Raw genomic sequence first — 25,724 nt, 5'->3', positions numbered from 1 at the left:
ATCCCTGGTCAAGGAACTAGATCCCCCATGCTGCAAGTAAAGATCCGGCATGACACAGTGAAGACCTGATGCAGCCAAATAAATAAATAAATACCCTTTAAAAAAAAAAAAAAAGAATTGCAGAATCAAAAGGGTAGTCATTTCTGGGGTTGGTGACCTTGTGAAAAACCCCTGATAATGAAGTTAAATTTAGGGCTCAGCAGAAAGTTGTCTCAACTTTCTTGCAAGATGTTTGTTAGATCACAGATATCTTTAATAATGACTTTTGCAGAGTACCTTCTACGAATTTAGCTCTACAAAAACTGTGTAATCTATAAAATCTACTTGACCTCAGAATATAAGAAGCATATAATCTAGTTGGGAAGTGGAATATGCATGTGAAATGGCTAATTAACAAAACCTTTTTTTTGTCTTTTAAAAAAATTGAGCTATAATAGACATGTAACTTTGTATTACTTTTAGGCATACAGTACAATGATTTGAAATATGTATGTATCGCATGAAATGATTATCACAATAAGTTTAGGTGACATTTACACCACACGTAATTACTATTTTGTTCTTGTGTGGTGTGATGAGAACCCTTAAGATTTACCCTCTCAGCAACGTTCAAATATAGGATGCAATATTGTTAACTATAGTCACGATGCTGTACATTATATCGCTAGGAATTATTTCTCTTATAACTGGAAGTTTGTACCTTTTGACCACCTTCACCCATTTTGAACCCCCTGCCCCATCTCTGGCAACCACCAATCTGTTTTCTATATCTAAAAGTTCACTTTTTGGCTTGTTTTTTGTTTTAGATTCTATATGTAAGTGAGATCATATAGTATTTGTCTTTGTCTGACTTATTTCACTTAGCATAATGCCCTCAAGGTCTATCTGTGTTGTTGGAAATGGCAGGATTTCTTTCTTTTTATGGCTGAGTAATATTCCATTGTATATGTGTACCACATATTCTTTATCCATTCATCTGTCAATGGACATTTGAGTTGTTTCCATGTCTCAGCTATTGTAAATAATGCTGCAATAAAATTGGGGGAGCAGATATCTTTTCAAGATAGGGATTTCATTTCCTATGGATAAATACCCAGAAGTGGAATTGCTGGATTGTATGATAGTTCTATTTTTAATCTTTTGGGGAACCTCCATACTGTTTTCCATGGTGGCTGCACCAATTTACAATCCCACCAGCAGTGTACAAGTGTTCCCTTTTCTCCACATCCTTTCCAACACTCATTAATTCTTGTCTTTTTAAAATAATATTTAATTCATTTTAATTTATTTGGTTGCACTGGGTCTTAGTTGCAACAGGCGGACTCCTTAGTTGCAGCTTGCTGGCTCCTTAGTTGTGGCATGTGAACTCTTAGTTCTGGCATGCATGTGGGATCTAGTTCCCTGACCAGCAATCTAACCTGGTCCCCCTGCATTGGGAGCACGGAGTCTTAACTACTGTACCACCAGGGAAGTCCCTAATTCTTGTCTTTTTTAAAAAAAAATCAATTAATTTGTTTATTGACTGCATTGGGTCTTCGTGCTGCACACGGGCTTTTTCTAGCTGTGGAAAGCGGGGGCTTCATTGTGGTGCACAGGTTCCTCATTGTGGTGGCTTCTTTTGTTGTGGAGCACGGAATCTAGGCACGTGGGCTTCAGTAGTTGTGGCACATGGGCTCAACAGTTGTGGCTCACGGGCTCTAGAGCGCAGGCTCAATTGTTGTGGCTCATGGGCTTAGTTGCTCCGCGGCATGTGGATCTTCCCGGAGCAGGGCTGGAACCCATGTCCCCTGCACTGGCAGGTGGATTCTTAATCACTGTCCCACCTAGGAAGTCCCTAATTCTTGTCTTTTTGATGATAGCCATTCTTGTTCATTCACCCAAGAAATATTCATTGAGCACCTACTTTGGGTGAGGCACTGATCCTGGACTGGGGTTGGAAAGCAAATAAGGCCAAGTCCCTGCCATCATGGAGTTTAAAGGCTAGTGAGAAACACTGATAAGAAAATAAATCAATTGATCAATAGTATAATTTTTTCCAGCTTTATTAAGATATTATTGACATACCTCACTGTATAAGTTTAAGGTGTACAGCATGATGGTTTGATTTATATTTATTGGAAATGATGACCACAATAGGTTTAGTTGACATCCGTCATCTCGTATAGATGTAAGAAAAAGAAAAAAATTCTCCTTTTGTTGAGAACTCTCAGGGTAATAATATAATTTTATGTAGTGATAAGTGGAATGAAAATAAAGCAAGGTAGTTAAAGAGTGCTTGGATGGTATCTGTTTTTAGACACTATCATGGATGCACTTCAGAGATGAGATTGACAGATGGTGGAGAAGTTGTTAAGAAGGAGCCCTGAATGACCTTGAAGGACAGATGAGCAGGAGTGAGGGCTTCCCAGGCAAAAGCTGGAACAGAGGTAAACATGAGTTTGTAGCAGTAGAGAGGAGAGGAAGAGACAGCGGAGGAAGAGGAAGGTCTGGCCTGTTTGCTGTGGGGAGTAGTAGGAAATAAGGTCATACATGTGGGGTCAAGTCCACATATGCCTTAAAAGACTGAGTCCTCCTTTGAACAAGGTGATGTCCAAATAAATAAATGGCCATAGAAGCCACTTGAAATGGTGGCAAATGCAAAGCCGCTACTATAAGAATCATGTGGGGGGGGAGCGAAAATATGTGAAAATTAATCCAATAGACAAATGTCTACTGAATGGGTTGAATCAAAGTGACACTGAAGTCAGGAAAGTCAGCTAGAAAGCAATTGCAGCAATCCAGGCATATAGTAGATATTTGTGTAGTACTTATGCTTTGTTATCTCACTTATTCACCATTCAAACACATACTAAGTGTCAGGTAGTGTATAAGGCACTGAAGGTACAGTGGTGAGCCAATCAGATATGGTCCCTGTCTTCATGGAGATCACAGTCTAGTGGGGAAACAGACTCTGGTCATGTAATCACAAGGCTGAATATCTGATTTCAAAACTGTGATAAGTACCCTTAGGAAAAAGTAAACAATGTATGGGTGCATGCAACTTTATCTCATATAGAGTGGGTGGGTAAGGCCTCCCTGACAGACCCTGGGGCTGAAATTTTGGAGTAGGTATTGATTAGGAAAAGGTGTGGTGGAGGCAAAGGGGAGGGGATGAGCAGTCCAAGCAAAGGAAATAAGCATCGTTCAGCATCCATGTAGTGGAGCCTGTGTGTCCTGTTTAGGGGTCGGCATGATGGCCAGGGCTCCTGGAGCACGGAGGGGGTGGGTTGATTGGTATGGGGTTAGGAGTTGGGGCTGCAGACATAGCCAGGATCAAAGCCTGAAGGCCTTGTAGTCCATAGCTGGGAGTTCAGACTTCACCCCAAGAGTGCTGGAAACCAATGAAAGTGCAGAAAGTGAAATGGGATGTGGGCAGGGGATGAAGCCAGAGTGCATGCAGGATGTATCCTGGTAGCACCAGGATAGAGAGAATCCAAGGTGGGTCCAAGTGATAGTCGGATGCACAGTCTACAGGACTTGGTAATGGGTTATATGTGGAGTGTCAGGAGGCAGTGATTCCTGAGTTTCTGGCTTGTGCAAGTCGATGGATGGTATTTGCACAGCAATCCTGTAAGGTGTGTGTCATTGTTATCCCGTTTTACATTGTTCCAAACTTATAGGTGGTTAAACAATGTACCCCAGGGAATACTATTAATAAGTCACAGGGATAGGACTTGAGCTCTGGTTTATGATTTCAAAACCTGAGTTCCCTTATCATGCTTTTGGGTTGATTGTAGAATGAATAAGGACTGTGGCTTAATGATGGCAACATAGTAGCTTTGGTCTTTATATCACAGAGCCATAGAATCTCAGCATTGGAAGCGATTATAGAGAACTCCCTACTGCATTTTTCAAGCTTCTTTCACTGTGACCTACAGTGAGAAATGGATTTTACCTCACAAATGAATACACACACATATGCGCATGCACACACACACACACACACACACACACACACACACACACACACACAGGAAATAAAAATTTCTTGAAACAGCATTACTGTAATGACATGAGATGCACTCTGATATTTTCTTCCATAAAGAAATGCTGGTTCCCATCCATAAAATTTATTTCATTATCTACTAGTGAGTTGTAACCCTTTGTTTGAAAAACTGATATAGTTTTCATTTTTCAAAGAGGATTTAAGGCACAGAAAGGGGAAATTATTTCCCTAGATCTCATAGCCAGCAGGCAAGTGATTTCCTCACTGTTAGCCCCATTTTCTGTCTCCATTATACAATTTGGCTTTGTCAGCTTTGTAAATAAAATAGACTGGTAGATTTGTAGCTTTTGTCTCTTAGGAAAAAATATCTGTTGATAGTTTTCCGCTTATTAACATTTAGCTTGTTTCTTCCTCTGCAAGTCTTGTTTTACAGTAAGGTTAAGACCCTCTAGGACCCGATTAAATGAAACTTTACAAGATTTTATTTGAAAAGAAAAGGACATGAAACAGTGAAGATAATAGTGCATAATCATTGAGATTCTGTAAATGACTAATAAAAAGTCACAGAAAATGGAAAGCAGTTATCAAAGAGAGGTGATAAAAAATAGTTATGAAGTCACCCAAGAAACCAAGGGACAATTGTGAAACCAAGAGGAAAAGCCAAATCTTTCTGCTGAGCAAAAATGCCAAGAAGAGAATAGAAAGCTTTAATAACATATGCGAAATCACAGGTACTGTATTTCATGAGTGGAGTTTAAACATAAATGGAACACATAAGATAAAAAAGCTTAGTTAGGTAATATTGAAAAATGGTGGGACATTTGGAAAGAATTTAATGGAACTATCAGACTGTTAAAGACTTAATAAAATGAAAATTTGAAGTTTACTCAGCTGAACTGAGTTTAGAAGCTTATGGAAACATTTAAGGAGATGACAGAAAAGGATTTGCTTGACATTTTTTTGCACACATCCTCTAACATTGCTAGAAATAGGAATTCATTGTCGAAAATCCTGACAAGGTTTTCTGGATATTTTCCCTGTGAGACAAGCAGAGGTGGAGCTTGGGAATCCTGGAAATAGCTGAGACGGGGAAAGCATCATCACAGGGGAGAGGAGTCAGAAAATGGTAGCAGGTCTGGGGAGGGTACCTTTCTTTCCAAAGACCGATCCAGTGGGGATAAAGGGAAATATTGTCAATTTCACTTGCAAGCATAGCCTCAGAGCCTTTTCCATGCATTTACCAATAAGTATTTGTTGAACGCTTACTAAGTGCCAGATGCAGGCAAGGCTCTAGAGAGAGCCTATGAATAAGACAAACCTGGTCCCTGCCCTTAAGAAGTTTATAGCCAAGTGTGAGATACAGGCAAATCCAAATGGTTCCGTGCTGATGTATGGTGTGATACAAGAGAGGGACAAGGTGCTAGGGAAGTAGGGAAGAGGCACCTGACCTGGACATGGTAAGTGAGGGAAGGCTTCCTGGAGCAAATGATGTCTAAGCTTAGGCTTGAGCAGGATAAAGAGAAGTTAGCCAGATGAAGTGTGAGGAAGATAGCTTGCTTTCAAGGATTATTTCACATTATGTGCTTAATGTCTTCATAAAGCATGGGCCTGGCACACAATAAGCCCTCATATATGGCAGTTTTTAATATTTTATTATCATCAGTTACAGGCACTGGTCAATGGTACTTTTCCCATATGAAACAACACACATGATGCGTTTCCATAAATAATGGCTGATAGAATTCACAATGTTTAATTGTCTATTATTATTTATAGGCTTATAAAATACTGACCTTCCTGGTTGCAATTCATTTTGCTTGAAGAAGACAATTGTGGAGCATGCTATATTGTGGTCTCCCTATATAAGGAAAATATAAAATAGAATCAGAATATTAGGATTTAAAGGAACTTTAGAAGTCACCTGATCCAGTCCTTCCCTTTACCATGGGAGAAAACTAGGTTAGCCATTTGCTTAAAGTAATAATGTTGTCAGTTAGTGGCAGAGAGAAGACAAAAAAGCTGGTAATCTGCCCAACAGGTCAATACTCATTTCCTTTATACTGCATTGCCACTTAGAGTTATTTTCAAAGTTCTCAACTTTGATGTAAAATTGTGTTAATATTGTTACTTTGAAGTTAATTTCCATTATTGCCTTTGAAGTTTTCATGGGCTTTATTTTGTGTTTTTCTAGTGCTTTATTCACTCTGAAAAATATGTATGTTAATTAATTTCCCTTGAACCATTTAACTTTTACATTAAGAGCAAGGGATATATATATAACACTAATAACCATTCTCATTTTAAATCTTTAATTTATTATTTGCAACAGATGAACAAATTTTAAACTTCTTAAGGTTTCATTTAAAGACTGTACCTTTGGCAGAAATATTAAACAAGGTATTAACTAAAGAACTGGAAAAATGTCCTGTAGTTAATAATCGAAATAATGCTTTCCTTATAATGCACTCCTGACTGCCACTGTGGTAATGTTCTTTTGTGGTTATTATTGTTACACAGTTATGTTCACATGCTCTGTTTAAAGCTATATAATTACCAAACCTTTTAGAATAACACCACTAAAATGTTCTTCTGGGCCATTCTTCCTTTTGCTCACTGTTCGCTCAGAAGTCTTCTGTACTTTAGCCTATTGTGCTAATATCGAGTCCTATGCCCACCTGCTAGCTTTCTTGTTCTTGTGCATCTTGAAAATATCATAATCGGTTGTCATTCTCTCTGCATGGGATTCATACAAATCCTTTGGCTGCCTCTCTGGGGATCCACTGGATACAGATCTTTTTCAATGGCACCCTTTTCCCAGCGGATTCTTCACTGTATCCATTGTGTATTCCAAAAAGCCCCGTTTACCTTACCACCTGGATACCGATGGCCTCAGAGTCTGTTTCTCATTGTCAAGATCTCACAACTGTAGCTACTTAGGAGGATAGACTGCTGGTTTCAACAACCTTCTCTCCTTCACTTTTCACCTTTTTTGGGGTACCAGTATAATTACAGATGGTATCGTGAGTGATTTCAGGCAAACTTCTAACAGTCCCTGACCATTCTCATGATTCCAATACGAAGTGGAAGCAATTTAGTTTCTAAAGGCTGCTGCTGACTTGCTCAAGAGTTTTTTTTTTTTTTTTTTTTTAATTTTATTTATTTATTTATTATTTTTTGGGGGGTACACCAAGTTCAATCATCTGTTTTTATACACATATCCCCGTATTCCCTCCCTCTCTTGACTCCCCCCCACCCTCCCTCGAGTCCCCCCCACCCTCCCCGTCCCAGTCCTCTAAGGCATCTTCCATCCTCAAGTTGAACTCCCTTTGTTATACAACAACTTCCCACTGGCTATCTATTTTACAGTTGGTAGTATATATATGTCTGTGCTACTCTCTCGCTTCGTCTCAGCTTCCCCTTCACCCCCCGCCCCCTCCCAATCCTCGAGTTCTCCAGTCCATTCTCTGCACCTGCATCCTTGTTCTTGTCACTGAGTTCATCAGTACCATTTTTAGATTCCATATATGTGAGTTAGCATACAATATTTGTCTTTCTCTTTCTGACTTACTTCACTCTGTATGACAGACTGTAGGTCTATCCGCCTCATTACATATAGCTCCATCTCATCCCTTTTTATAGCTGAGTCATATTCCATTGTATATATATGCCACATCTTCTTTATCCATTCATTTGTTGATGGGCATTTCGGTTGCTTCCATGTTCTGGCTATTGTAAATAGTGCTGCAATAAACATTATGGTACATGTTTCTTTTGGGATTATGGTTTTCTCTGGGTATATGCCCAGTAGTGGGATTACTGGGTCATATGGTAGTTCTATTTGTAGTTTTTTAAGGAACCTCCAAATTGTTTTCCATAGTGGCTGTACCAACTTACATTCCCACCAACAGTGCAGGAGAGTTCCCTTTTCTCCACACCCTCTCCAACATTTGTTGTTTGCAGATTTTGTGATGATGGCCATTCTGATTGGTGTGAGGTGATACCTCATTGTGGCTTTGACTTGCATTTCTCTGATGATTAGTGATGTTGAGCATCTTTTCATGTGTGTGTTGGCCAACTGTATGTCTTCTTTGGAGAAATGTCTATTTAGGTCTTCCGTCCATTTGTGGATTGGGTTATTTGCTTTTTTGGTATTAAGCTTCATGAGCTGCTTGTATATTTTGGAGGTTAATCCTTTGTCCGTTGTTTCATAGGCAACTATTTTTTCCCATTCTGAGGGTTGCCTTTTAGTCTTGTTTATGGTTTCTTTCACTGTGCAAAAGCTTTTAAGTTTCATGAGGTCCCATTTGTTTATTCTTGATTTTATTTCCATGATTCTAGGAGGTGGGTCCAAAAGGATCTTGCTTTGATGGATGTCATAGAGTGTTCTGCCTATGTTTTCCTCTAGGAGTTTTATAGTGTCTGGCCTTACATGTAGGTCTTTAATCCATTTGGAGTTTATTTTTGTGTATGGTGTTAGGAAGTGTTCTAATTTCATTCTTTTACATGTTGCTGTCCAATTTTCCCAGCACCACTTATTGAAGAGGCTGTCTTTTTTCCATTGTATACTTGTGCCTCCTTTGTCAAAGATAAGGTGCCCATATGTGTTTGGGCTTACTTCTGAGTTCTTTATTCTACTCCATTGATCTTCCTTTCTATTTTTGTGCCAGTACCATACTGTCTTGATCACTATGGCTTTGTAGTATAGTTTGAAGTCAGGAAGCCTGATTCCACCAACTCCATTTTTCCTTCTCAAGATTGCTTTGGCTATTCGGGGTCTTTTGCATTTCCATACAAATCATAAGATTTCTTGCTCTAGTTCTGTGAAAAATGCCATTGGTAATTTGATCGGGATTGCATTGAATCTGTAAATTGCTTTGGGTAGTACAGTCATTTTCACGATGTTGATTCTTCCAATCCAGGAACATGGTATATCCCTCCATCTGTTTGTGTTGTCTTTGATTTCTTTCATCAATGTCTTATAGTTTTCTGCATACAGATCTTTTGCCTCCTTAGGCAAGTTTATTCCTAGGTATTTTATTCTTTTTGTTGCAATGGTGAATGGGAGAGTTTCCTTAATTCCTCTTTCTGCTCTTCTGTTGTTAGTGTATAGGAATACAAGAGATTTCTGTGCATTCATTTTGTATCCTGCTACTTTACTAAACTCATCAATTAGTGCTAGCAGTTTTCTGGTAGAGTCTTTAGGGTTTTCTATATATAATATCATGTCATCTGCAAAGAGTGACAATTTTACTTCTTCTTTTCCAATGTGGATTCCTTTTATTTCTTTTTCTTCTCTGATTGCTGTGGCTAAAACTTCCAAAACTATGTTGAATAATAATGGTGAGAGTGGACACCCTTGTCTTGTTCCTGTTCTTAGAGGGAATTCTTTCAGTTTTTCCCCATTGAGAACGATGTTGGCTTTTGGTTTCTCATATATGGCTTTTATTATATTGAGGTAATTTCCTTCTATGCCCATTTTCTGGAGAGCTTTTATCATAAATGGATGTTGAACTTTGTCAAAAGCTTTTTTCTGCATCTATTGAGATGATCATATGGTTTTTATCCTTCAATTTGTTGATATGATGTATCACGTTGATTGATTTGCGTATATTGAAGAATCCTTGCATCCCAGGGATAAACCCCACTTGATCATGGTGTATGATTTTTTTAATGTGCTGTTGGAGTCTGTTAGCTAGTATTTTGTTGAGGATTTTTGCAACTATATTCATCAGTGATATTGGTCTGTAATTTTCTTTTTTTGTGACATCATTGTCTGGTTTTGGTATCAGGGTGATGGTGGCCTCGTAGAATGAGTTTGGGAGTGTTCCGCCTTCTGCTATATTTTGGAAGAGTTTGAGAAGGATAGGTGTTAGCTCTTCTCTAAATGTTTGATAGAATTCGCCCGTGACCCCATCTGGTCCTGGGCTTTTGTGTGTTGGGAGATTTTTAATCACTGCCTCAATTTCCGTACTTGTGATTGGTCTGTTCATGGTTTCTATTTCTTCCTGGTTCAGTCTTGGAAGATTGTATTTTTCTAAGAATGTATCCATTTCTTCCAGGTTATCCAATTTATTGACATATGGTTGCTTGTAGTAGTCTCTCATGATCTTTTGTATTTCTGAGGTGTCCGTTGTTACTTCTCCTTTTTTCATTTCTAATTCTGTTGATTTGCATCTTCTCCCTTTTTTTCTTGATGAGTCTGGCTAATGGTTTATCAATTTTGTTAATCTTCTCAAAGAACCAGCTTTTAGTTTTATTAATTTTTGCTATGGCTTCCTTTCTTTCTTTTTCATTTATTTCTGCTCTGATCTTTATGATTTCTTTCCTTCTGCTCACTTTGGGGTTTCTTTGTTCTTCTTTTTCTAATTGTTTTAGGTGTAAGGTTATGCTCCAGAGTTTTTTTTTTTGCCAGCATTTCATATACGTGTACATAAGTTTAACATCTATAACCCACTGGCTTTTGGTTCTTAAACTTGCATTTGTTTCATAATTTAGGGTGTATGTCCCATTTAAAAAACTACCATGAACTTATCTTTTCTGGAGAACAGGAGAAACATCATTTAGACTTGCAAATGACAAGGAGGGTAAATTGGTGGATAAACTAGGTTACCTGAATTTTATTGGTCTGGTTATTTTCTTGCTATACTTACCTTTGGAAATGGAAATCTAGTCCAGTTATAAGTGTTTGCTTATATTTGGCTTCCTAAATCATATGGCATCACATGTGTAAAGATCATTCAATGGTAATTCCCATAAATTAGTCTTAAATCAAAAAGTGAGAAGACTAGTTCCAAAACACAAACTTCTTTCTACTGAAATTTATAGAAATAGTCTCAGTGCTCAGAGAGGCTGAATGTATGCTTTTTCTTTACATCAGTTCACTGCATCTCAGGTCCCATTGTCTTGAGACTACAGTGTTTTATTATACAGAGCTCTTTGGGCATACATTATATTTTATGGTTTATTTTGTTTTGCAAAAATTTTAATATGGAAAAATGTAAAAACATACAAAATCTATCATCACTTAACTTCAACAATTATCAACTTTTTAGTCAAATTTTTTTTATCTATACCTTTACCTACTCTCCCTTGCCCATTGGTTAATAGTTAGCAAATCCCTAAATATCATATCACCTGTATTTCAGTATAATCTCTAAAATTAAAGAGATTTAAAAAAAAATAACCATATTATGATCATACCTAAAAACTTTAACAATGTTTCCATAATAGCATCAACTAACTAATCAGCATTAAACTATCTCTAAATGTTTCATAATTTTTTTATATTTGGTTTATGCAAATCAGAAACTAAATATTATCCACATATTGCATTTGGTTGATATGTTTCTTAAATCTCTTTTAACTTATATTTTCCTTCCCTTCTTTTATCCTTGTAATTTGTTAAATCCTTGAAAGTTTTTCAAATTTCAGTTTTGTTGATTGTATTCCCACAGTGTCCTTTAATGTGTTTCTCCATTGACTGAATTTTCTGTGAACTGATAGATAGGTCTAGAGATTTGATCATATTCATTTTTATATTTTGGCAAGAATGTTTCAGGAGGATGCTGTGTACTATCAGGATGCCAACATGGTTGCTTCTTTCTCTGTTAAGATTATTCAGTGTTTTTAACAGCTGTCAGCCTGATCCAGCCATTATAATATCTCTTATCAGCTGTTAAAATGAAGTTTTTAGTAGCAATTGATGATCATGAACGAGGATCCATTATTTCATCATATGTTGAAAAATGGTATATTCTAATGCTATCATTTCTTTTTTATTTATTTGGCTCCATTTTAAAATGTTATTTTGGTAAATTAATAGGTATTAATTGAGCACCTATGATGTGCTAGCACTCTGCTAGACTGTGTAAGGGGAAAAAAAACATGTATACATTGTGGACTCTGCTCTAAATGAAAATAGAAACATTATGCTCAAAATGATTAGAGAACAGTTATGATATATAAGTGAAATAAGAAAAGAGAGATGAGTGTGGATTGGAGAATGTTTCATGGAAAATGTGGGACATGTGCTGGACCAAGAAGCATTTTATGAAATAGGGGGAAACTGAGAGCATTTCAGGTGGGGGAATAGTTTGGGTCATGCCATGAGGCTAAGAACAAGAATGGTGGTATAAGGAAAGGCACAGGAAAAAAAGCCTACCTAGAGATTACACATTAGCTAGGTTAAAGTAGGGCATTGGTTGGAAGTTTGAAAGCTAAATTATTTAGGTCATATTTGGAGAAATTGACTTCACCCCATGAGCTTTCTGGTATGGTTCCAAATACCTTTGGCACTTAGACTACCTTTGGGTAAACTAGGAAATTACAGCAAAGTGGCCTAGGGAAATTCAATAGTCTAGAAGTTGATTTGTTATAAATAAAAGCTCATCTGAGCTTAAGAAATATATGATTGCCCAAGTAAGAGGTAAAATGTAAAGAATTAGTCATGTTGATAGATGTACACAGTAGTAAAAATGCAAACGACGAAGATACTTGTGGTTTCACAGAACAAACTAGAATGTTTGAAAGAAGAGGCAGGTGCACAGGGCTTGGTGTGAAGCTACAATGAAGTTAAAGAAGTTGAGTTTAATTTTGGAAATGCTGCGTTTTGGGTGCACATACATACAACAAAGTCTTTAAGCACTTGTTAGTGTGGGATTGCAGACAAAAATACAGAGCTGGTATTGTACATTTTAGAGTCAGACCAACAGAAGTGACAGGTTAACTCACAGGACAGGATGAGCACATTGGATAACAAACATAGAGAGGCTGAGGTTGAGAAAGGATAGCAGTAGAGTTGGGGGTATAGGGTAGACACAGGAAGCAGGAAGAAGAGAAGAAGGTAGTATCCATTGGTGGAGAAGCAGGCGAGAACAGTGTCATAGCCGAGCAAGGAAAGAGTTAAACATAAAGAGATGGTTGACAGGATTAAGAACCATATGAGGTTAAGGAAAGGGGGGTCCGAGAGCTATCTTTCAGATATTCAGGAGGGAGATCCCTTGCAACACTTCACAGGACACTTGATTTTGATACAGCATGTTACACATGGAAGGTGGCTACAGGAAGGCATGGTTTGGAAATAGGAGGTCAGGACAGAAGGCATAGGTGATCTTCTTCTCGGAATGCGGTTCAAAAGAAGAAGGTAAATATGGCCAAGATAAGCAGTAGATGGGGAAACCTAAGTGTGTTTGAAAACCAAGAGTCTGAATTTCCTTGGATATTTTGATAAATAGAGCAAAATATATTTTTAGAAAATAAATTTTGAATAATGAAAGTGGAAAAAAAGCTTAACTATTTAGTCATTTTAGTTCATATTTTTATGATATTTTATTTATTCAATTTTCATTTTATATATTACAATAGTTACACTTATATCAAATGTATAAGACAATGAGGTATTAAACTGAGAATGCTAGTTTCTTCCTTTTCCAAAAAAAATTTCTACATACCTCTCCACTTCCCTTCTCTCTGCTTCCTTAGCTACATGTGTACATAGAACATGTTTACTTTTATCTTGTTAGTTTCATTGGTTTACTGCTTACAAAGATAATACATATTTATTGTAAAAATGTCACTTGACATAGAAAGGCTTAAGAATAAATTTTTTATATTCCATGAAATGCTACTATTCAGAGACAACAAATATTATTATTTTGGTAAACCTCCTTCCAAATCTCTTTCTATGTGTAGATACACAGATGATATTTTATATTAATGAGATCATACTATAAATATGGTTTTGCATCTGCTGTTTTGCATCTAATAATGTGTTGTGGACATTTTCTATGTTGATGAATATAGAAATATAGATCCTTTTTCAATGGCAGCCACTGTATGAAGATACCATAATTAATTTAAGCCATCTCTTGTTGCCAGACATTTAGACTCTTTTCAGTTTTTCTATTTAAGCAGAACTGCAGTGAACATTCCTGTGGGTACATTTTTGTGTACTTGTCCAGTTGATTGTCTGAATAACTTCTCAGAAGTTATATGGGTCAAAGATTATGCATATTTTATATTGTGATATATATTTATACATTTTGTATTGTGATATATATTTACATATTGCCGAGTGTCCTCTAGAAGCACTGTACCAATTATACTTCTACCAATAACACCTATCAGTGCCCAGAAAATGCTTTTTTTTTATAGCTCTTTATTGGAATATAATTGCTTTACACTATTGTGCCAGTTTTTGAGGTACGTCAAAGTGAATCAGCTGTATTTATACATATATCCCCATATTCCCTCCCTCCTGCGACTCCCCCCTCCCCTCCCCATCCCTGCCCTCTAAGGCATCACCCATCATCGAATCTATAGTTTTTATTTGTTTGTTGGGAGATTTTTAATCACAGTCTCAATTTCAGTGCTTGTGATTGGTCTTTTCACATTTTCTATTTCTTCCTGGTTCAGTCTTGGAGGATTGTACTTTTCTAAGAATTTATCCATTTTTTCCAGGTTATCCAATTTATTGGCATACATTTGCTTGTAGTAGTCTCTCATGATCTTTTGTATTTCTGCAGTGTCCGTTGTTACTTCTCCTTTTTCATTTCTAATTCTGTTGATTTGCATCTTCTCCCTTTTTTTCCTGATGAGTCTGGCTAATGGTTTATCAATTTTATTTATCTTCTCAAAGAACCAGCTTTTAATTTTATTAATCTTTGCTATTGTTTCTTTCATTTCTTTTTCATTTATTTCTGACCTGATCTTTATGATTTCTTTCCTTCTCCTCACTTTGGGGTTTTTTTGTTCTTCTTTCTCTAATTGTTTTAGGTGTAAGGTCAGGTTGTTTATTTGAGATTTTTCTTGTTTCTTGAGGTAGGATTGTATTGCTATAAAATTCCCTCTTAGAACTGCTTTTGCTGCATCCCATAGGTTTTGGGTTCTTGTGTTTTCATTGTCATTTTTTTCTAGGTATTTTTTGATTTCCTCTTTGATTTCTTTAGTGATTTCTTGGTTGTTTAATAGCATGTTGTTTAGCCTCCATGTGTTTGTATATTTTACACTTTTTTTCCTGTAATTGATATCTAGTCTCATGGCATTGTGGTTGGAGAAGATGTTTGATATGATTTCAATTTTCTTGAATTTACTAAGGCTTGATTTATGCCCCAAGATGTGATCTGTCCTGGAGAATGTTCTGTGTGCACTTCACAAGGAAGTGTATTCTGTAGTTTTTGAATAGAATGTCCTATAAATATCAATTAAGTCAAGATGGTCTAATGTCTCATTTAAAGCTTGTGCTTCTTTATTTATTTCTGTTTGGATGATCTGTCCATTGATGTAAGTGGGGTGTTAAAGTCTCCTACTATTATTTTGTTACTGTCGATGTCTCCTTTTATGGCTGTTAGCATTTGCCTTATATATTGAGGTGCTCCTATGTTGGGTGCATAGATTTTACAATTGTTATATGTTCTTCTTGGATGGATCCCTTGATCATTATGTAGTGTTCTTCCTTGTCTCTTGTAATAGTTTTTACTTTAAAGTCTAATGTGTCTGATATGAGCATTGCTAGTCCAGCTTTCTTTTGACTTCCATTCACATGGAATATCTTTTTCCAATCCCCTTACTTTCAATCTGCATGTGTCCCTAGGTCTGAAGTGGGTTTCTTGTAGACAGCATATATAAGGGTCTTGTTTTTATATGCATTCAGCCTGTCTGTGTCTTTTGGTTGGAGCATTTAATCCATTTACATTTAAGGTGATTATTGACATGTATGTTCCTATTACCATTTTCTTAATTCTTTTGGCTGTGTTTCTGTAGGTCTTTTCCTTCTCTTGTGTTTACTGCCTAGAGGAGTTCCTTTAGCAGTTGTTGTAAGGCAGGTTTGATGGTGCTGAATTCTCTTAACTTTTGCTTGTCTGTAAAGCTTTTGATGTCTCTGTCAAGTCTGAATGAGATTCTTGCTGGGTAGAGTATTCTTGGCTGTAGGTTTTTCTCTTTCAAGACTTTGATTATCTCCTGCCGCTCTCTTCTGGCCTGCAGAGTTTCTGCAGAGAGATCAGCTGTTATCCTTATGAGTTTTCCCTTATATGTTATTTGTTGCTTTTCTCTTGCTGCTTTTAATATTTTTTCTTTGTGTTTAATTTTCGTTAGTTTGATTAATATGTGCCTTGATGTGTTTCTCCTTGGGTTTATTCTGTATGGAACTCTCTGAACTTCATGGACTTGGTTTACTATTTTCTTTCCCATGTGGGGGAAGTTTTCCACCATAATCTCCTCAAATATTTTCTCAGACCCTTTCTTTTTTTCTTCTTCTTCTGGGATGCTTATGATTCGAATGTTGGTGCGCTTAATGTTATCCCCGAGGTCTCTGAGACTGTCTTCTATTCTTTTTATTCTTTTTTCTTTTTCCTGCTCTGTGGCAGTTATTTCCCCCATTCTATCTTCCAACTCACTTACTCATTCTTCTGCCTCAGTTATTCTGCTGTTTATAGCATCTAGAGTATTTTTAATTTCAGTTATTGTGTTGTTCATTACTGTTTGTTTGCTGTTTAGTTTTTCTAGGTCCTTATTAAATGTTTCTTGTATTTTCTCTATTTTGTTTTCGAGATTTTGGATCCTCTTTGCTATCATTACTCTGAATTCTTTTTCAGGCATTTTGCCAATTTCTTCTTCATTTATTTGGTCTTGTGGGTTTTCATCTTGCTCCTTTGCCTGCAGGGTGTTTCTTTGTTTTCTCATTTTATATAATTTGTGTTATTTGCTGTCTCCTTTCCCTATGCTGCCTAACAGTAATTCCTCTCATCTCTGTTCTATTTGGCTTGAGGTGTCAAGCCATGGAGCTTGCTGGCCTTTGGTTGGATTTGGAGCTTGATGTTGAGAATGAGAACTCTGGGGCAGCACTTGCTGATTAATACTCCAGGGGGTCAGGAGTTCTCTGGTGGTCCAATGTCCTGGGCTCTGCTCTGCTGTCTCAGAGGTCCAGGTTTGACCCCCGGCCGGGGCACCAAGACCCTGGAAGCTGCACGGCATGGAGAAAAAGGAGGTAAACGGAGAGCAAAGAAAAAAAGGAAGGAAAAAGGGAAGAAGGGGAAAGGACAGACAGATCCCCGAGACTGGTGGTAAAAGCAGCTCTTATCAGTCAAAATCACACAAAGAGATGTGCACCCTTGCGTTGCTGGTTGTGAAGGGTGTCCTCGGGAGGTAGGGTTGGGAGGGCTGCTTTTTGCTATCCTCGGTGCTTAGTCTAGTTTCCGTTGCTCATAGGGTGCCACGTGCAGAGCCCTTGCCTCTGGCGCTTCAGACCAGAGTTACTTGTGTGAAACAGCTGCGACCAACACTCCAGAAAGTGCTTTTAAATGTTTTAACTTTTTTTTCATCTTCATTCATGTTCATTTTCTTCACTAATAAAAATCAGGATGAAATATACCAATGATTCTTCAAAGTTTTAGATTAGGATCCTTTGAAAACTGTTGACCAGAAACTAGAACTATTGTTCCAGGAAAACACACCTGTACAAAAACACAAAACTTTTACATAATATTTATGAGAATTCGCAGATCCTTTGAAGTCCATTCACAGACTCTTTAGGATTTCATTTCATGAATCCAAGTGAAGAATCTCTGAATGAGGTAATTTTAAAGTTACTTTCTCCTTTTAATGTTAACACACATGCATTTACACATACATTACACACTCATGTGCATTCAGAATTTTAATGTGTATTTGGAAACTCTTTGACATCTGCTGATACAGAACCTAGTCTCCTTGTGACCCATGGAATCACTTGAGTGTGTATAGTTATTGGAATGAATTTCTGTTTATTTCAGGTTCTTCAGTGGCGAGCCCACCAGGAAGAGGTAGCCAGACTGGAAATGGAAATTTCTGCCAGAAGAAGAGCAAAGGAAGAAGAGAAAGAGAAACTGTGGAAGAGGAAGGAATTGTTACAAAGAGAAGAGAAGAAAAAAAAAGTATTTATGTTGTTGCTGTGAATGTGTGAATGGATATTTAATTACCTCTTTGAGCTTTGATTGACCTTGGTGTTTGGCATGGAATCCTCATAGGCAGTTCTTAGAAAAATTCATAAGGTTCTAGTGGAGTCTTGCTTAAATATATTTAAACTTCAAAGATTTATGGACATGGAGGAGAACGACCTGCATGAGCACAAATACTTGTGAATTAGAAGAGATGCTGTAGGTAAAGAAAAGACAGGGTTTGTGACTGTTGTTAAATCGTGTACTAAGTAGGGACTAGCAAAGCAAGAGGTACTGGGACAGAATTTTGGTTGACTGCAGTACAGCAAATGACTATCAAAAGATGCCCTTATTGGGAAAATACATTCTACTGGGGTCAGCACAATTCATGGAATACCAAAAGGCTCTTTAAAGAATTTACTTCTTTGTTTATTATGTATTAGATTGTTTGGATTTTTAATACTGATACAAATTCATCATCCTACTTTTGAATGAACATTTGTTTCCCATTCTTCAAAATATTAATCAAAACACTTATTAACAACTTTAAAATAATTGCTGGCAACCTGTGGAAGATAAAATATATTTCAGAGGGGATTTTAAAAATATGTATAGGCTATTTATTTAGATATTTTGTCTACACCACAAAAATGATAGAATTTACAGTAAAAAATATTTTTCTTTAAGATTTTATGGCTTCCGTGAAACAATTCACAAAAGGCAATTTATGATCACCTCCGTAACACAATGAAAGGAACTTCCATTAACCTATACACCTGTGTTGACTTGATCTGCATGATATATAAAATGTTTTTTTCTTTGGAGCTGCTTAAAGTGCTAAGAATGACTAATTCATAATCTTTGATGAATAAATTTTTGCTTTTGTGAACACAATTGATACTTTAAGCTGTATGGCCAACCAAGCTTATGAAGCTCTTGTCTAGAAGTTTTCCCTTTAAAATTAAACATGAAGGGAAAAAAGGCACTATGGTATTTTATTTTATTCATTTTATTTTTAATTTTTAAAAATTAATTAATTTATTTATTTTTGACTGCATTGGGTCTTTGTTGCTGCACACGGGCTTTCTCTAGCTGTGGTGAGCAGGGGCTGCTCTTCATTACAGTGCATGGGCTTTTTATAGTGGTGGCTTCTCTTGCTGCAGAGCATGGGCTCCAGGCACACGGGCTTCAATAATTGTGGCACATGGGCTCAGTAGTTGTGGCTCTCGAGCTCTAGAGCACAGGCTCAGTAGTTGTGGTGCATGGGCTTAGTTGCTCCACAGCATGTGGGATCTTCCCAGGCTATGGCTCGAACCCATGGTCCTGCATTGGCAGGCAGATTCTTAATCACTGTGCCACCAGGGAGGTCCCATTATGGTTTTTTAGCTAAAAGTCATTTCTGCATTTTGTAATTCAGTTGCCATTATTCTTGCTTGTTTTGTGCTCTTACATCAGCAAATTGGTGTAGAGTCAGCATGTGTGAAAAACATGTATAGAAGTTATATGATTTTTGACAAAGTAAGCTTCAAAAAAGATGTAACTTACAGTCTACATTCTAAGTAAGTAAGTTAGGTGGTTTCATCAAGTCCTCATTAAAAGAAAAGTTCATAAATATCAATCATGCTTCAAATAACATATATGAACTATACACATCTCTGTGGGAAAACTTACCAATTATTTACAGTTATGAAACTACAGTCTTGGAAAAACAAATCTTTAGAGATTTGTCATCTACCTGGGCCCATTTCATAGCACTTCCTTTCTATGAATTTAGTATGACCATGAAAAGTAATGTATTTTTAAGCATTTGTTTGCATGTAGTGTCATTTAAAATGCCATATAAAGAGATTTAGATACAGTTCCGCTTTCTGGGAACTTACAAAGACAGTGAAAGAATACACAAATTAGTAACTCAAGAATTGAGAATTGAAGTAAGTGCATTTCATTTTTAAACTAAATTTTAGTTGGGGAATTGGCATGGTTATACAGGAATGGACAGAGAGAGAGTGCTAGCTGTTTTCTCTGAAGTCTCTTAGATTTCTGGAAATAAGAGAAAGGCATTTTGAAAGATGAGAGAGACAGACCTTCATGAGCTTGCAGATAAGCTTGACATTTGGCTTGACATTTGGCCTGACACCAAAACAACAACAACAACAATAAAACAAACAGTAATGGAAGGAATAATTAAGCTCTAAGCCAAATTCATGGTCAACCTCTTGCAAATGTATGCGACCAAGGTGTTTTTTGTTTTTTGTTTTTTTTCAGATCTTTATTGGAGTATAGTTGCTTTACACTGTTGTACCAGTTTCTGCTGTACAACAAAGTGAATCAGCTGTATTTATACATATATCGCCATATCCCCTCCTTCTTGAGCCTCCCTCCCACCCTCCCTCTCCCACCCCTCTAGGTCATCACCAGTCATTGAATTGATCTCCCTGTGTTATGCAGCATCTTCCCACTAGCCATCTATTTTACATTTGGTAGTGTATATACGTCAGTGCTACTTTCTCACTTTGTCCCAGCTTCCCCTATGCCACCCCACCACCCTCCCGCCCCTGTGTCCTCAAGTCCGTTCTCTACATCTGCATCTTTATTCTTGCCCTGCTGCTGGGTTCATCAGTACCATTTTTTTAGATTCCGTATATATGCGTCAGCATGCAGTATTTGTTTTTCTCTTTCTGGCTTACTTCACTCTGTATAACAGGTTCTTGGTCCATCCACCTCACTGCAAATAACTCAATTTCATTCCTTGTTATGGCTTAGTAATATTCCATTGTATATATGTGCCACATCTTCTTTATCCAGTTGTTGATGGCCATCTAGGTTGCTTCCATGTCCTGGCTATTGTAGATGGGGCTATAATGAACATTGTGATACATGTTTCTTTTGGGATTATGGTTTTCTCAGGGTATATGCGCAGGAATGGGATTGTTGGGTCATATGGTTGTTCTATTTTTAGTTTTTTAAGAAATCTCCATACTGTTTTCCGTAGTGGTTGTACTAATTTACATTCCCACCAACAGTGCAGGAGAGTTCCCTTTTCTCAACACCCTCTCCAGCATTTATTGTTTCTAGATTTTTTGATGATGGCCATTCTGACTGGTATGAGCTGATACCTCATTATGGCTTTGATTTGTATTTCTCTAATGATTAGTGATGTTGAGCATCTTTTAATGTGTTTGTTAGCCATCTGCATGTCTTTGGAGAAATGTCTGTTTAGGTCTTCTGCCCATTTTTGGATTGGGTTGTTTGTTTTTTTGATATTGAGCTGCATGAGCTGCTTGTATATTTTGGAGATTAATCCTTTGTCAGTTGCTTTGCTGGCGAATATTTTCTCCCATTCTGAGGGTTAAGCCAAATTTATGGTCAACCTCTTGCAAATGTATGGGACCAAGGTATTTATTTTATTTTATTTATTTTCACTTAAAAATTATTTCTTACATTTAAGAAAAAAAATTAAAGTATAGAGATTTATGTAATAATTACATTAGTACTCATCACCTAGCATTGAAACTGTTAATATTTTTCATTCTGTTTCAGATTTATTTTATTTTATAGACACAATTGAAGTCTTCTTTCAAGGAGTTAACTCAGTACCACTTCCCTTCTTACACACCAAAGGCAATCTCAATCATGAATTTTATTGCTATCTTTCAGGCTATCTATTGCTTTTAACGTATTTTAATATGTATATTATTTCTTTTACTTTTTTCATGAATAGTATCACACTGTATTATTCTTCAGTATGCACTTCTTCATTTAACCTTACATTTTGAGATATAGCCATGTTAGTACACAGAGAGCTAGTTTATTCCTTCAGTGGCTCTATAGTGTTCCACTGTAGAACTAGGTTACCATTTATCCCTTCTTTTAGTGGTTGACATTTAAGTTTCTTAAGTTTTGTTCTTGAACCTGTGCTGCAGCAGCCCCCTTGTACATATTGACTGGGACACACACACACAGCTTTCGCTAGGGTGTACCTGGGGTGGGATTCACTATGTTGCAGGATTTTTATGTTTTCAACTTTATAAGATTTTTTTTGACTTTAAAAGATATTAAAACTATTCTTTTTGACTTTTGCCAATCTGATAAATGGGAACAGTATCTCCGTGTTTTAAATTGGATTCCCCTGGTCACTTGTGAGACTGAAAATCTCATGTTTATTGGGCAGTTTTCTTCCTTTCCAAATTGCTTATTCATGCTTCTTGTCCATTTGTCTATTTTTTCCTTGTTTCATCTGTAGATGGTCTTTATAAATTCTGGATACTGTTTCTTTTTATCAGTTATATGAGTTGCAGATATTTTCTTTCATTGGTCATTTGCCATTAAATTTGCCTCAGTGTCTGTATTTTCACGGAAATTTAAAATGACCGAATATCAAAGTTCGTAGCTTTTTCTCTGTGAATTGTGCTTTCCTTTATGAACTGTGACCTGGTAGTGAGAACATCTCCACAGAGAGCTTTTATGTTTGCCTCTGCTAAGGACACTGCATTTTACTGGCCCAGGACCAGTTCGTACATTAACTTTGAGACTTGGGACCCGTGCTGTGAGACTGGAGTTGGTGCTGACTTAGCACACATGCACAGCACCTGGGTTCTGCCCTTGACCCTCTTCCTCCTCTGGTCCTGAGCAGAAAGTTAGCTCCCTTGTCACTCTCCTGGGGAGTGGTCATGGTGTAGCTTGTTTCCATTGTGTGTGTGGACTAGTCCTACATGACTTCTTGCTCTTCGTAGGTGGCTTGGTTCCTGCACCCATGTTCCTGCACAGGTGTCTGCACAGGTCCCACAACTAGTATTAAAGACCCAGCCACCAGCTCCCCAGACGTATCTCAGGTCCAGTTCTGCCCAAGAGTCACTTAGCTTTGGCTTCTTCTCACTGCTCTGACTTTGAATTCCATCTTTATTTTCAGCACTGGGGCACTAGGGGTCTGTGTGTATAGTTGTGGTACAGTTTGTCCAAAATTTCTGTGTTTAAAGTGGGGAAGGAGATTTCTATGTCAGTTCAGACATACTGACCAAAGTTCAGACTACTTTTATATATATATATATACCTGCGCATATAGTGTATGCATATATATATATACATACAAACCACAAACCTAGATTCTCTTTGTTTTAACTATTTCATATGTTGGAGGCAAATTTTAGTTCTTCAGTGCTTAATAGAAGCTTGGCAGAAAAATCCCTAGAGGCAAGCTCCCCCTAACTTGGGACTGGTTGCTTTGTTACCTGCTGTTCTGTCTCTTGCCATCTACTGTTTCACTTGCCTGACTGTCTCTTCCCATAAGAGAGCAGCAACAGAGGTAGAGAAACTATACTATGTGTAAAACCCCACCTTAGGATTTCTGAAGAAGAGATCAGCTTTATCCTAATCCTTCTTCCCAGTCATTGGTCTTTTAGTAAATAATATTGTCTTTTTGCTGGAATAACATAATTTGTATCCAGTGTCAAAGTTTATCCTCGTAGGTGCTCAGCTCCTTGCAAATGTGCATTTATTAAATCATCTTTTTCTTCTGTGCTTTAAAACTCTAGTTGAACATAATATTCACAGTTTTCATAGTTTTATCTCAAGACTCAAGGAAAGGTTTGATTCGCAAGCTCTTCGATGATAATGGTAATATTTCAGAAGCAGCTCTCCACTTTTGAAATGGTCATGGTAAAATCAAGAGATGATGCCTTTCCATAAACTATCCCTAGAAGCTGTTGTAAGAAACAAGATTACCGTGCTGGATAAACCTCAAAAAGCCTGATATGTAATATTGGTCCCAGAACCACTCTCTCACCAGATGTGGCTCTTTGAATGGCTTGAATAACAAAAAAACTTGCTCTGCATCACAGCATTTTAGGAGGTTTGGTTGCTGCATGATTTCTGGCATTCTATGGAATCCAAGGCAAGGATAGTTTCAGCCTTGCTCCCAAAATGGAGATTTTAAGCAAGGCTCCCATAAAAAGGAGATGTAGCCCTTCCTTGATTTATCGTGTCACAGTTCTCTCCCAATTTTCACCAACTCTGAATCCAACATTGAAACTACACATATTGCTGAAGGGTGGGGAAGATAGTCAGAAAAGCTAGAATAACTCCACTGGCCACGTGACCTGCAGCCTTACCTCAGAGATGTTTCTGGGGAGCCTCAAGTGACATCGCACCAGTAAATACCAGTAGGCCCAGTCTTCAGTGGAACGTTGCACTTGCATGCTTCCCCTTGTCCTCAGGTGATCTGGCAAATATGCAGAATTATATTCATCTGACAGGTAACTGGGGAAGCAAGGAAAGAGTCTACAACAAAAGAGGGTAGGCTGTCTTAATCAGAACACAGGCAAGAGAAACTCTGTGCTTAGGAAGGAATCCAGAGTACATTCAGACCAAAGCCATTCTCTTGATGTGGGAATTTATGAGTTCTTATGAGAATAATTCATCATGAAATTGTGAAATCTCTTCTCTAATCTTTATTAATCTAATACTATACAGATCTCAAGGGTCAAGAGTAGAAAAAAGGTGGACACAGAAGAATGATTAAAAAAAAAAAAATTCCCAGGTTTTAAACTCTGCTTCTTCAGATTATTAGGACTTAAAGGGGCCGATGAACAGCCCCGTGATAGACGGGCATCTAAGATGGACTCCGAGATTTCCTCTTCTCCTGGGATACACACCCTGTATAATCGCCAGGACTTTAAATACCTAATTTGGTTATATTATATGACACAGACAAACTTGAGAAAGGGAGATTACTTGGGTGGACTTGACCTAGTCACATGAGCCCTTTAAAAGCAGAGAGTTTTTTCTGGCTGGTCACAGGATGGGTAGCCAGAGCATGAAAGGAACTTGATCCATCATTGTTGGCTTGGAGATGGAGGAGATCACATGGCAAGGAATGTGGGTGGCCCCTAGGAGGTAAGAGTGGCCCTAGCTGACAGCTAGAAAGGAAATGGGACCCTGTAACATATAGTCCTATAACTGTAATGAACTGAATTTTGCCCTACCCCCATGCTCCCCTAAAAAAAAAGGAATGAGCTTGGAAGCAAATTTTTCTCTAAAGCTTCCGGGTGAGAACTCGGTTTTGTCAGCACCTTGATTTTAGCCTTGTGATGTCATGAGCACAGAGCCTAGCCATGCCTTGCTGAACCTCTGACTTATAGGATTCTGAACTAATAAGTAAGTATTATTTCGAGTTGCTAAATTTATGGTAGTTTGTTACACAGCAGTTTAAAAAATTAATACAGATTTTGGTATCTGGAAGTGAAATGCTGCTATAACAAATACATAAAGATGGAATTGGGAAGTGGGGAGAAGTTGGAAGAATTGTGAGGAGCATGATAGAAAAAAGACTAGAATGTTTTGAACAGACTATTAGTAGAAATGTGGATGTTTAAAATGTGGCTGGTGAGGATTCAGAAGGAAGCGATGAACATATTAATGGAAATGGGAGAAAGGAGGATCACTTTATGTGGTGGCATAAAGCCTAGGGAACTCTGTCCTGCAGTTAGATGGAAGACCTTCCTAAATAATGAATTTCACATGTAATGAACTAAGAAGATTTCCAAGGTATTGAAGATGCTACCTGGGTTTTTTGTTTGTTTGTTTGTTTGTTTGTTTTGCTATTTAAGTAAAAAGGAGAGAGATAAATTGAGGGAAGAACTGTTAAACTAAAAGGGACCAGGACTTGATGCTTTGGGAAACTCTCCACCTATCCAAATGGCAAAAGACTCTAGAGTTAAGAGGTTATTTCCAACAGCATGGCATAGGGAAAAAGCTGAAAGTGTGAATTACAACCTTTGTTATAGCCTTGAAAAGATCAAAAGGTCAGCGTATCCATTCACAAGAATGAC

General features: G+C 37.5%; 1 protein-coding gene across 1 annotated transcript in view; it reads left to right on the top strand.

Annotated features, from left to right (window-relative positions):
- Window positions 1–2,411: 2,411 nt before the first annotated feature.
- CCDC148 (coiled-coil domain containing 148) overlaps window positions 2,412–25,724 on the top strand; it is a 120,489-nt gene continuing 97,176 nt past the window's right edge. The window contains exons 1-2 of the mRNA XM_057746516.1: window positions 2,412–2,426; window positions 17,755–17,895. Coding sequence (XP_057602499.1) covers window positions 17,800–17,895 — 96 coding nt within the window. The 5' untranslated portion in view covers window positions 2,412–2,426; window positions 17,755–17,799. The remainder of the gene's footprint in view (window positions 2,427–17,754; window positions 17,896–25,724) is intronic.

Source organism: Hippopotamus amphibius, chromosome 8, assembly GCF_030028045.1.
Source record: "Hippopotamus amphibius kiboko isolate mHipAmp2 chromosome 8, mHipAmp2.hap2, whole genome shotgun sequence".
NCBI lineage: Eukaryota > Metazoa > Chordata > Mammalia > Artiodactyla > Hippopotamidae > Hippopotamus > Hippopotamus amphibius.
The sequence above is the reverse complement of the archived record's forward strand: the minus strand, read 5'-3'. Positions and strand labels throughout refer to the sequence as shown.